The sequence below is a fragment of the Gobius niger genome (assembly GCF_951799975.1).
Source record: "Gobius niger genome assembly, chromosome: 1".
NCBI lineage: Eukaryota > Metazoa > Chordata > Actinopteri > Gobiiformes > Gobiidae > Gobius > Gobius niger.
The window spans coordinates 58,988,006-59,001,889 of NC_136852.1; the positions used below are offsets into that span (position 1 = coordinate 58,988,006).

Genomic DNA, 13,884 nt, shown 5'->3' on the forward strand with positions numbered 1-13,884 from the left:
AGCGTGCATACACAGACCATCTGTGAACACCAACACATGACAGAGCAAATAGGATTACAGTATCAGGGAAGACGAGGAGGATGATCCAAACAACATAATATCATTTCCAAGAAGGGTACGTCTATTGGGCATGGGTGGGCTATAATCAGGGGTTTACCACAGGGGCGGGGCAGGGTTTAATGGTCAGTGGTCAGATGTACATTACCAAGATTAATGGCAGTATTGTTTGTAGACCAACGCATAGCCTTTCATAAAAATATCATAAGATGAAGGCTAAGGAGATACACTCTAGATACTGTACATTGTTTTGACATTTTCTGCTGTAGTGCAAACTGCTACTAACCTCATGCTGAGTGAAGGTTATGGACCCATTATGACAATGTATTTTTAACAACACTTTCACATATGAAGCCTAGGCGGAAATTCAACCTAGAAACTAATTTCTGCTCCACCTCAACGTATCAGTGCAGAGACACACCTTTGTCGAGCGCAGTCCGGCTCCAGCGTTCATGGCTCATCAGCTTCCCAGCTGTACTGTGACCCACCTCAACCCCTTCGCCTCCTCCTCTGTCCACAGCTTCACCCTGCTACATCCTTCACTGGTCTCCCATTCCACCACCAGTGTCCATGCTCCGGGGGAAGACATCCCTAACTCTAACCTGCTCATCCCTACTAACTATAATCCGTATATTTATGTATTCTGCTGGGGTCTGATCGCCAAAGTATATATGTCAATAAATCTTTCAAATCGCTGTTTTTGTCTCTGAGTCGAAATGTAATAAAATAAATGCTTCACTTAACATCACAGATTACCATGTGATTTGTCCACTAATTTTGAATATATTAAAATATTGCAGATGCATGAGAGAATTAAAGGTCTCTAACATATACTTAGTGTTTAATACATGACATAATTTTTGTTTTAAATGTTGTATCATACTGGAATCAACTTGAGTGCCAGCACAAGAGTTTCCTTAGGTAGACTATACAACTAAGTGATGATGGCCTTGAGTATTCAAGATGATCTAAATTGAGTACATTTGCAGCACCCCTCAGGAGCCAGTCTGACATGTGACTGACTATGACACTTTGTGGTCAAAGGTCGACACAGATTTCAGCAAATCTGAACAGGCACGGCATGAGCTTATATTCAGCCAGGGAGGGGGCATGGCTTGGCCTCCAACCCTTTTCTGTTAAGACCCTTGAAGTTTTTTACTCTGACCTAGACTTGACTCCTTCATCAGGGATGTTAGCTATACTAATTACTGCCTGATAGCAGCCTGGTGCCAAATGCAATTCACTTCCTCTCAACTCTACTAGACTGAGCTCCATTGGCTGGTGCCAACCTCACTTAGTACTTATGAAGTCTTTTAGGCACAATGTACTGGACCCCACCTTTCCCTTTTGCAAGGTAATCTTTGCTTTTGTTTAGGGTTATTAATCTGACCACATGTTGTTCACGGGGCAAGGGGAGCTGCTCTATGCATTTTCTGAAGGTCAGCAGCCATGCAGGCGATAGGAATAAAGCATTTCATAATCCAAACAAAAGGGGATTACAATGGTAGCAAAGATGGATTTGGAACTGGCATTGACTCAACTCTTGCATCTGAAGCTGTAAGAGAAACGTCTCCTCTTCTAAAGGTGAAATGACAGTTCTTTGGCCACGGAACTTGGTGATCAAGGGCAAGGTCTTGTGAGGAAAGAGCACACAAATGTACACCATTCACTGTCCAACTTTCATTTAGCCTAGTAAACGCTGACGCCTTGCTCCAAAAACTCAGTCAGTCAGTTCTGGGAAATTCAGGGTGGCCGGACAACTTTACAGCCTTGTCAGTTATTATCAACACTGAGTGGACAAATTGGGGTGTATCAGTGTGTGTACATGTGTCGCACAATCTGGGAACATGGCTGAATCTGTGATCATGGATGCAGCGTGTGTGCGTTTGTGTGTGTGTCTCTGTACAAGCGGCCTGTCCTTTGTTGATTAGATAGAGGCGGACATACCAGCTGACCAGCATACATGTTCAGAGGCCGGGGAGTTGAAGTGGTGTTTTTCCGTTGGCTCTGTAGTTTAGCCCTGAGAGGCTAACCGAGGTGATAACCAGTGTGTCTCTAGGTCAACATGATAACAGGGAAGCACACAGCATTCTTCATGGGAGCCAACACTGGCAAGCTGAAGGTGTGTGTGGATCTTCAAATATCAAAGAATACCAAAAAGGTTGCATAATAGTGGTATTTGACTAAGACGAAATAATCATCTCAAAATTAGGGAGAAAAAAATAAAGAGTCATGGTCAAAAGATCAAGTGACACTATAACCTGTCAAAAGATAAAAACAATACTGATTCATACTGAGCAGCATAGTTAATTTTGCGTTGACCACTTTTTACTTTGTGTCTGTCACTTCCCTTATCAAAAGTCAGGTGGGGGGTCAAAGGCTGTCGGGTGCTGCCCCAGAGCAGTGACAGCCAGGGCGTCACGGTCAGAGGATGTTGGTGGATAAACAAGTGAAGTAATACGCCAGGGCCGAGGATTAGGAGCCATAGCATCAGTGACGAGCCCGTGCAGTCGATCTCATTACTCCCAGGTACAATATGCACAACAACTCCCTAAGCACTTTATAATTGCTGCTTCCCTGGCCATAAAGCAGCTGTGTTTATTACTCCCTCTATTCCTCTGTGCTATCCATGTGAGAGAAGAACAAAAAACACTCCCTCTAATTGCCGCATTTCTCTAATACCATAAGCACACATTGGTTAAACCAGCTATTTGTCTACTGTGGCAAGGAGGAAGGGTTATAAATATTTATAAATAAATAATATTTTTATCTGACAGTCTGGAGCCGAAAACCGACCCAAGGTCACAGCTGCATATTCACAAGTTTTAAATATTACAGTTTAACTAATTCTATCAACAAAAAAAACAACAACAAAAAAACAGAAAAAGTAACTCAAAATGTTGCCACTTCACTATGACAATGAATCAAGGATATTTCCTTTTTTCCGAATGGCTTTTAAAAACATAATTATACTGCAAGCGTCTATACAAATGATATGATAAGATAGAAGCTAATCTCAGTTTGGAGTAATTCACTTGTTATATTCTAAAAACACAAAGTGTGGTCATGTAAGAGAAAGATTTATTTATGCAGTCAATTTGAAACAATCTCTTACTTTTTGCTTCCATAAATATCTTAAAGTGGTTGCTGGTTCACTCACACCGCTCATGGCATTTTGTAAAGGCAACTTATTTGGGATTTAGGTTCTGCAGAGGCTTATTGGATTAGATATATACCTAAAACTAATCTATATCTAGGCACAAGAACCCAGCATCCGATAGTGGTATCCTTGACAATTCAATATATATATATATTTTATTTACAGCCATTATCATAGATCAGAAATAGGGACACTTTTTCATTTTTTTCTAGTTTGATCTGGTCTGTGTTGGCGCCATCAAAATGTGTTACGAGCCGGGGTTGTGTGTTCGCTTCTCTAAGCAGTTTGCCACATGTCGAGGTCAGGGGTAAAGGCTGGGCGGATTAGAGCCTATATCAACTCAATGAGAAGAGGCCATATGGGCAAATGAGATCCATGTCCATGAAGCACTAATCTGGGGATGCCCTCTGAGTGACCAGGGATGGACACTATACCTACAGCAGCTAAGAGGCTTGGGAATTCAACAGCAAGCCCGTGCTCCGCCGCTCTACTGTAGCCTGTACGGTAGCTCCCCCATCTGACCCTGGCAACACAGAGGGAGGCAAGAGTCGACAACAGAGCACCAAAGCAGATTAAAACACTATCTGCCTAAACAAATATCAGCCTGTACGACAGAGATTAGAAACTGACTAAGACAGATGAGCGCAGAAATGTGGATAGATATTTTTGAGTGCACAGAGACACGAAGCCAATCAGAAAACAGAGGACACAAAGAACAATCATTATACATATTAGCAGCACCAGGGTCCATCTTTGGGCGTAAACATATTTCTGAAATATCACATACTGTAATTCCAAATGTGATTAAAGCTAAATTACTTTTTCAGGAGGAGAAAAATATATACAGTTATTAAAGGAGTGTGGAGTGAAATGCTTTGTGTTTTGCCACTGGCGAAGCATAGCGGTATAGCAAGAAGAAAAGAAGTCAAACAGGAAGGCGGGGGGTATTTATTACAGATTTGGTTCCTGTGATTGGCTGAGAGTCGGGTAGTGGAAGGACAAATGGACAAATCTGCGGAGCTAATAAGAGTGAATACTGAACAGCCCTCATGGGCAAATCTGGTACTAAGATGATAATAAGATTATAAAAGCCTACTATATTGCAGCAAATTGTATAAGTGTTTCATTGAACCTTGTTGAACTTTCATTTATGCATGCCAGGCGCTTTCCCTTTATGTCTCACTGCCTTTGCTTTTAGCAGTCTACAGTAGAGAGAAATATAATAGAAGAAAATCCACCAATAAGAAAGTAAGTGAATAAAGGCTGTCGAGAGTTTACCTAGTTCAGGGGTGAACGAAAGATCACAGACACGGCTTACCAAGCTGATTTCTAGTTAACATAATCACAATGGTCATAAAGATAATTCATGGTGACTGTATGGGAAATGTGATTATAAACCACGTCACACCTTTTCAACTCTCTTCACAGATGCACATGTCACAGAGGACTACACAACATAACTGTTGGGATTAAACATGTTCTTTAACCGGTAGACCAAGTACACCCAATGATATGTCTACTCCTCTGTCACTCAATTGTTCCATATCAACAAGGTTTCTAAAAAGTGTCTTTGTCACATAAAAGAGTGGCTAAAGCACCAGTTTGACAGTGTTGTACAATGGTGGGGCTGATATTGATCATGTTCATTTTGTCAGTTACAAATGGTACAAGCTTTGTCTTAAACTGGAGCAGACACATGTCTATTGACATTGTTGACTTATCTCTCTAATCTGGGAGAAGATACAAGCAAAGCACCACAATGGATCAATAAACAGGGACGGTCCTCAAGAAGTGAGGCAAAGAATAGCATCAAAGTGGTTGAGTCAGTTCAGAGACACTGAACGTGAGGAAAACATTTGCCAGGTCTTCATTGGACATGGCAGTGACCAGGGGCAGTGCTGTATCAATCACAGCACAATAGGAAGAAATGGCATCAGCAGTGTCAAATGTAACGCTGAATCAAATGAAAATAATAAATATTTCAGGTCGATAGCATCTTGCTACTACAGCTATTCAAATATATATCAGTTTTTATGCTGCTGGATCTTCGGGCCAGATAATGTGGTGTTGGGTAAAATGAATAAAATGAAACCTTGAGCAGCGTGCATTTGTACTTAAGTATAGCTCAACCACAAAAGTGACTGTGGCAGCAAGCTGGTAGGTCAGCGGTCTGAGAGTCAGGTTTACCACAGTTTCCCTGTCTACTTCCTAAGTCACTATTTATTTAGTCTATGAAAACACAAATGCAAAAACACACACACACACACACACACACACACGCACGCACGCACACACGCACACACACACGCACACACGCACACACGCACACACGCACGCAGACTTGATTTCACGTCATCTTCCAACATGGTTAGGACATCCACCAGCCCAAGCTGAATAAATATTGGCTGGGAGGGGTGAGGTTATTTTGAATGTAGTTTCCTCTCAGAGTGAACATGAATGAGAGCGCTGGTGTTTGGTGAATGGGTGCCGACAGATAGAGATGTTTCTTGGTCAGCAGTGCATGGATCAGTGAGGTAAAGGTTACGGTGTAGTACACTGACGGAACATGCATCTCCAGAGTAAAGGGGCTTTAAAGACCTTTATTAATTGATTTATTTTCTAAAAACTGTATATAAGGGCTGTGCAATTATTCACGATCAATATTTGTTTGTCTGGCTTGGTCCTCAATTAAATCTGGTTTTGACATTGTATGATTTTCGTTTGGCTTGAGCTTCTGTTTTTTTTATACTTGAGTTTGAGAATCAGTGGTCAGGTCAAACCCAGAACCGCTCTGAGCGCTGCTATCCGCCTCTCCACTCCAATGCTTCCTTCTTTGTGCTAATGTGCCATCTTGATGCATTAAAGACCCTCATCCACAGAAGGATGCGCCGTAGGTAAAGAAGCAAGGAGGCGTGACCTCTCAAGTCCTCGTGCGCAAATTATTACTTGACGCTATTATAAGATTGCATCACATTTTTAACCAAGTCCGTGCTGTTTTAATAAAAAGTAGAAAACAATTTTCTCCTGCGTAATTGCGGAAGACTGTAAAAAGGCAAGAGCGATGAGCTAATCAAAATATTGCACATAGCAGTGGTACCGTTTATATTGAGAAGTCTTTTTTTTCAACAATCCATTAGAGATAATTACTACTTTGTGTTGGGTTGTTGTACCAGAGCAGGGTGGGTAATTAAACAACAGGTAAGACATTAACTTACTTTTGTTAGCCATTAATCAGTGTTTACCTTCAGAGGGCTCTCCCATTGTAATTAATAATCAGCTTGGACAATGAGTAATCACCCAACACCAGGTCCGTGCGCATGCGTATGTACAGTATTTGGACAAAGAACGCCTCCGCCGACAAAATATAACACACGGAGCATTAACCATCCAAATATCACCAGCTCAGAAGAGTTAGGACATTTCAAGAAATTCTGTCTCTGAACTGCGTGTGAGACAGCACAATATTCAAACTAATAGTGGTACAAAGACCTTAGCAACCCCACTTGACCACCATCTCAGTTCTTAACATTTTCACTTGTTAGCATTGGAGCTACTCTAACATAGTATACGGACACCGTTTCAGAAAAAGGAATGGTTCCAGTCAATTTACATATTCTAGCAGTGAACAGTGTGGTCCTAAGTGATCAAATTCAGGGTGTGCTTGGATATTACCAAATGCTAGGAAGTTGACCTTTGTGGAGAAACAAATACAAACAGAAAGCTGAATACAGTAAAAAGAAAGAAGGAGAGAAGGAAAGAAAGAGAGAAGGAAAGAAAGAGAGAAGGAAAGAAAGAAAGAAAGAGAGAGAGAAAAAGAAAGAGAGAAAAAGAGAGAAGGAAAGAGAGAAAGAGAGAGAAAGAAAAAAGAAAGAAAGAAAGAGAGAGAGAAAGAGAGAGGGAGAAAGAAAGAAAGAGAGAAAGAGAGAAAGAAAGAAGGAAGGAAAGGAAAGGAAAGGAAAGGAAAGGAAAGGAAAGGAAAGGAAAGGAAAGGAAAGGAAAGGAAAGGAAAGACACATCATACTGAGCAGGGTCTCTCCCACTCTCTCCCACAGTATACTAGGTCTGTCTGTATAGTACTTATGGTCAATCTAATCGGGACGTATCAGCGTATGTTAATGAAAGATGAAAGAATGAAAGAAAGCCAATTGGATTATGAGTTTTGCCTCCTTTTGTAAAGCAGTTGAAAATACTCTGCGAATGTGCACATACTATCATAGCTCCCAGGACAACATCACTCATGGCAGTGGAAAGAGAGATGGCTGTTTGGAGCTGTGCATGTGTTGATTGAAGCTTCTGCCCATGATGTCCTGACAGCCTTCCCCTCAACCTTTCCTCAACCTTCTCACCTCTGCTCTCCGCCGCTCTTCTGTGGCCCGCGCCACAATGGCTACTGCCTGTGAACCTGCCCGGCTGCCAAGGACACAAAGATGACCGCGTCAACCTTTGACATCTGAAGCTGCCACCAAAAGACCAGAGACAAGCTGAGTTGGCAGCTCTGCTAACATGCCACAAACTCACATCTTTTCAGCTCGGTTCAAATAGTAAAAGTCAATAGAGCACAAGTCAATAGTTCAAACATACAGATGGACACTGTGTCAAACAGGTCAGTGTCGGAACAATGATAGGCATAGCCAGAGTTTCAGAAGTGAGGCCCGATAGCTTGGCTCAAAAGGTTACTGTCTTTTAGAGCAGCACCAGATACATCAAACTTCAAGAAAAAATGACATTTGAACATGAAAAAGTATGTAGGTTTAGAAATAAAGGCGAGGTGACATTTGAAGCTGATTCACTGGTAGATCTTAAGGCTAGACACCCACACAGCTCAGTGTGGAACATGGTGTTTTAGTGACCAAGAAGAGATAGCTGTGTTCAGTCTAATGCAGAGCATGTGTCAGATGACCTATACATTCACCAGGAGATTACTGACACGTTAAAACAGGTACACGGGGGATAAAGTAAGGATTTGTTCAATAAAATGTCTACAAGGAAGCAGAAAAACATGGAACACATATGTTTGTATGTGGCTGTATGTTTGTCTCTTCAAACAACACTGCAATCAAAGGCTTTTATCATCAGTCATGTTGGGGATTATGGCTTTCATCCCTAATCCTACATTAAGGACACATTCTCATGATGCTGTGACATCACTGAGACCAGTCCACAACAGAGAGGGCACAGGGACAGTGCCAAACACCACAGGACATTGTTCAGGAACACAGGATGCATAACCAATGAGAAGAATACACATGGCAAAGGTGACAGAACCAGAACATCGATCGTTTGAGTGAGGATCTATGTTTTCGTATAGATACACAGAACATCATACAGTGAGACAGAAGTTGCTTTGCAAATAGTCTGCAAATGATGCACTGAGCCTTATCTGTTCATAAAATGTTGACCCTTATTAAACTATTTTCAAATATATCAATACCCGTGATGTATTTGATGCTAAATGTCCTCGTTAGTGATTTTAACACATTATATAAATACAATGCAACACAAAAAAGTACAGTTTTACCTGCAGAAACTCTAGGGCAGTCTGGCAACATGGAGTCCAGGGGGGTGTCCAAAGGCTCTGGACTTGACACCCAGTTACAGCAGTTCTGTGAATAAAAAAATAAAAGAGACAAAAATCTTAAATATTTCAAATATATATATTTACTTGAATAATGTTTATTTCAATAAAAGATAAATAACAGATGAATTGGAGGACAGTACAGACAGTAACTGTAGAACATAAGAGAAAAAAAAGTGCTTGGAATCCTGGGGGGTGGACAGAAACGAGCAATTAAAAGCCCAGTGACATGTTGCTCGGACAGCTTGGCGTTTGTTTGCGGTGCAGAGCTGAGGCCTTCTACCACGGAGGATGAGTGGGTGCCCTGGGGGAGGGTGTCTGCCCAGCTTGCTGACCCATAACCTCCTGCAAACACCCCTCGTCCTCTCAAACCCCTGCGGTTGACAACTCCACTGTCAGAAAAAAAGAGAATACCTCTTCATCTATTTTTGTTATCTTCATTTCCTGACGTTTCAATATCTTAAAGTCAATAACACAGCGCATGATGTGTTCAAGTATGTATCACTAATGTGCAGGCTAAACATTAAAATACAAACATGCATTTTCCTTTAGTTTGTTTTGCTTCAGATGGCTCTTGACAACATATCAAAGAGTGTTTTTTTTTCCTTGACTGCATGCTGGTCATTGGTATTCTGAGGCTTGGTAAGGCTAGTACAAAAACAAGTGAGAAGAGAGGGAGAGGTGAAGAGGGAGGCTGAGGAGGCATGCTTGGAGAAGACGTTCCTCAGATAAGATAAAAGTTCAATAGAAGAAAGAGAAAATGTAAAGAGATTAGAATGTGCAGCTGGCGTCCTTCTGAATCACGGCTTATCTGCCCTTGTTTACTTTTTGCCTGGCCCCTTGACAGCCATTACAGTGCGCCGCATGCTTATGGATGCACGTGTGTTTGGGTCAATGATTGCGTTGCAGGAGGTCCTCCACTGAGATGTGAGTCCTCGCGATATGAAAACACCACATAATGTCTTTATACTTTTTTGCCCTCAGTAACTCCAAGTCCATAATACAGCATGATAATCACACGATATTATGACGTTGGAGCACATTAGGTCCTTCGAAGGGGTTGATCTGCCCAGTGATTGGGATTTCAGATTTGCAAAGGGTAGGGACTATTATTCATTGGTGACGTGAATATGGCATTGCAAAATCAGAACGAAAAACTCTGAATATATTTCTAGATTAGAAATGGAGAAAGGAAAGATGTCAGTTGTGTAAATTGTAATCCTGTACTGGCCTATATTATTTGAAGAGGCAGGTCTGTAGGGTATAGGGTAAGCAGCACAGCACAAGTTTCTCATTGTTTCTCCTTTAATTCATGCAGTGTGTCTAGAGGAAGATGTCAGCCGGACTATGAGGCAGCAGGCTCAAGGCAGCTGAGGATGTGAAGGAGTCTTTCAAAAAGGCCCTCCCCCCTTCACCTTCCATCAAAACCACCAATGGCGGGATGGCTGTGGTGGTGTGAATAGATTTGTCAAGGCAACAACACATATGCAAAGACACAAACAGAGTGCACACACAGTCCCGGAGCTGTGGGAGACCACAAGCAGAACAGCAGTGCTACAAGGGCGGGCCTGCTGGCTGGGATTAGAGCAGGGCGACGTGACAAAAGGATGGCACATCACATTGGGCTGCATCTGACGCACCGCATCGTCACTTCAAGCCCTTGTCTGTCGATCAATGCCACCACTGAAGTGGGAAGAGAGAAAAATAAACATGTACACACACTACACCTTTTTGCTAAGTTTCGGTTGTTGTGTAGCTTTTATTCGACGGAACAATTCAGCGAGAACTTAAGAGTCACAAGGTACATTGCCACACTCACAATGTTGAGTGTGACAATGTCCCTGCATTGATGTTGCTGCCTTAACCACAATGAGGCAACACGTAACACATCGACTCTTCTGCTGTGCATGTATAGATGGTAGTGCCGACTTCACCTCACCAACATCACAGAAGAGCCTTTAATAGAGAAGAGTAAGGTAATAAAGATAATGATCAGGGTAATAGCGGAGCCACTATCTCAGTAGTTTAGGGGGATGCTTTTAAGGTTATAGCTGTACTTATGTAACCGAAATGCACACGCTGACACTGTTATGGTGTCCAAATGTAAAGAAGACGTACAGTCCTCATCCTTGAACAGTAAAAGTATAAGCAAAAGTCATTGGTGTGTGGTTCTTTTATTTTGAATTACATATATAGCAAATAATGTTTGTTCTATTTACTTTTTTGGGGGGTCAATTACTTTCATTGGGCAGGACTGCATTGGATGAAAATGCAGATTTGAATCATGTCTAGGGGCATTAACAATTGAGAGAAGAATGAAATATATAAACTGTTGAAAAGTAATACAAAAATAACATGCATGTCAGAACGTGTTTTTTAGAGGTCTAATCTACACGGAGACAAGCCAGACCACGGAAATTGAACGTGGATTATGGCTCGTTGTGCTCAGCAGAATTTCATGTCAGCAATGTAGATGGAAAGCAGCGTAAGCCAGGGGAAGCCTTGCTCTTCTAATTAGGCCAGCACACCCCAACTTAAAATGAATGACAGGAAAGAACCTCTGAGGATGCACATGATTTTCTTATAAGAGTTATCTAATCTCCAGGAGGAAACTGTGTTTGTTCCCCTTTTGGGAACGACTTTATTTTGCCACGAAGCGTTATGCACTTCCAAGTTCTTTTTAGCACAATGTAGTATTTGTTTTATGTCTGTTTTGAGAGGATTTTATTTTCGCGGTTGATTTATGTTTTTCGCACTAACCGCATCGGGGTTACTGTTGTGTTGATTGGGAACTGCAAGTCAGATTTCCGTATACTTCGTGCTTTCGTAACGTCTTCAGTCTTCGTGCAGGCTGACATTTAACAACTGTTGAGTCAGGAGTCAAATGCGTGGCACCGAGGCCAGCACAGTACCAAGGCACTCCTTCAACAAATCTTTGATCATTTCTCTGTTTTTCAATACCAGGGTAAACTTAATGTGAAAAAATCTAAAAAGAAAACCCTCACAAATACAACACTGGGTTCATCCAAATGTAAAATCCATTCCACTTTCTTCCCTGCGGACCCACCAAACTGAATCAAAGGTAGTGTAACCATAACACACATGACAGCCTGCAACTTCTCAGAAACTCATCCCAAGTATCCGTTCTTGCTCGTCCCCGAGTGCGCCCGTCTCCCTCACTGCTCCCTCCAGTCGCTGTATAAACTCTATGGATTAGGATGGTTTATTCATGACTGTAGTGTACTCAGTATGTGTGTATGTGTGTGAGCTCTGGGCAGGCCACTAGAGTGTGACAGCAGGCCAGCACAGTGACAGGAGACACCTTGGAGACTGTGACAGGCTGCCAGCTGTACACCATCATTGGCATTTCTCTTTTCACTCACTTCTCCTTCACCGTGCTGCTCATCTATCCTCCAGAAACATCTCTTCATCTCCTCTCTGTATTCCCAGTATCCATAAGCTACCTGTCCTTTTGTCTTCCACACTCCTTCCCCTTAAGCCATCTCGGCAGCAGGTGGGAATTTTAATAATTGATCTTTCCTCATACCGTACATTTCACATTAGATGGGTTCAAAAAGTTTTCACACCTCTTTCAATTCTTTCTGATACTTAAATTGTATATTCATTCATACGAATTAAACAATAATAAAACAAATAAGAATAGTTTTGAAAAGATAAAAGTGCAGTAAGTAGTTTTTAAATTTGTGGTACATTTTATTCATTGCTTGTGATACAAAAAGGTACAGCCTCTATCTAGCCTCTTGGTTCTCCCCACCCCAGTTTGGCCAATATAGCAAGGCCCAGTATGCAGTGGCCCCTGAACTCTTTCCTCTACCTTTGACTATCTATTCCTCATTGCTTTGTCCCACCATGAAAATGACCTCCTGAACTTTAAAGTAGGGGAGTTATCTGTCCCGAGTGGAGCAGTGGTTTTCCAAAGCACCACGGAATCCCATGCACACAGTCAAATGGGTAACCTATATTGGACCACACAGGGCTTCATTTGACTGCGTAGTACAGTCTCCATTCAAACGCAATTTCCCTCATGGCATGAAAGTCCTAGGTGGAATTCCAGGACGATGTCACCCTTTCTGAGTTTGCATGTCCTCCTCATGTCTGTGGGGGTTTCCACCCAAAACATGGATAAAAGGCTCTCCCTGCCACTAGGTACTCATGGTCATAAACCATAAATCTCTTGTATGTAACAAGAGATGAGTCACAGGGTCCTGAATAGTGGTCAGCCACTGCTCTGGACAGGATGCCTCAGTGATGTTGGAGAAGGTTAAAATGAGGAGACAAATGTCTCTCTCTACAGGGGGTGATGTAGTAAATCTCAAAAGCTACAAATTCTATTTAGTTAGAAAAATGTGTGAACACTATAAACTGCATCAAATAGTTAATGAAATATCAAGATGACCTCGAGTTCAACCTGAAGAAGCCCCAGTATATGTAGCACAGCAACACTGTCTCACTCACTCCCTCAATCAAATCCAAACTCAAAACTCATCTGTTTAGAAAGGCCTTCCCCCTAGACCATGACTACACTGTCCTTTTAACATGTGTCTGTTTTTCTACTTACTGCATACTTTGTCTTAAATATAGTACAACAAGTCTTATATCTGAAGCCTGTTCATCACAATTCACATGGTGTCCCTTGCCCCACTCCCCGATGGGAGTGCCCTTGTTGAGGCGTTGGTGTTGTGGTCTTCTGCCCTGTCCACGGAGGAGCGGAGGAAACCCGCCTCCAGAGATGGGACAAGAAGAACTGAAGTTCCAGCAAGAATGGGACGTTCTGCATACTTGGCCCGTCTACTGAGGGACCCATTCACCCTGGGTCTCTATCGTCCGTCCATTGGGAGTGGATCTCTTCTTCTATGGTTCTCCCCAAGGTTTCTTTTTCTCTCGTTGGGTTTTTGAGTTTTTCCTCACCGTGTCGGAGAGTCAAAGGACAGGGGACACCCACGCGGCTCGTCACAACCTGCTACCGACTTTATGTGGACATTATGTTTGCCTGGATACTTAATTTGCCTGAACTTTACATTGTATTGTTTATTGTTATTTAATGTTTGTGCATTGTACTTTTGATATGTTT

General features: G+C 42.1%; 1 protein-coding gene across 2 annotated transcripts in view; it reads right to left on the minus strand.

Moving 5' to 3' along the window:
* The window catches only part of arb2a (ARB2 cotranscriptional regulator A), a 106,929-nt gene that overhangs the window by 20,159 nt on the left and 72,886 nt on the right, over window positions 1-13,884 (minus strand). The window contains exons 10-11 of one of the 2 annotated variants that reach the window (XM_079577230.1): window positions 8,736-8,820; window positions 7,564-7,627 (exon numbers count right to left, since the gene is read on the minus strand). In XM_079577230.1, coding sequence (XP_079433356.1) covers window positions 7,605-7,627; window positions 8,736-8,820 — 108 coding nt within the window. In that variant the 3' untranslated portion in view covers window positions 7,564-7,604. The remainder of the gene's footprint in view (window positions 1-7,563; window positions 7,628-8,735; window positions 8,821-13,884) is intronic. The other variant, XM_079577229.1, reaches the window with a different exon arrangement.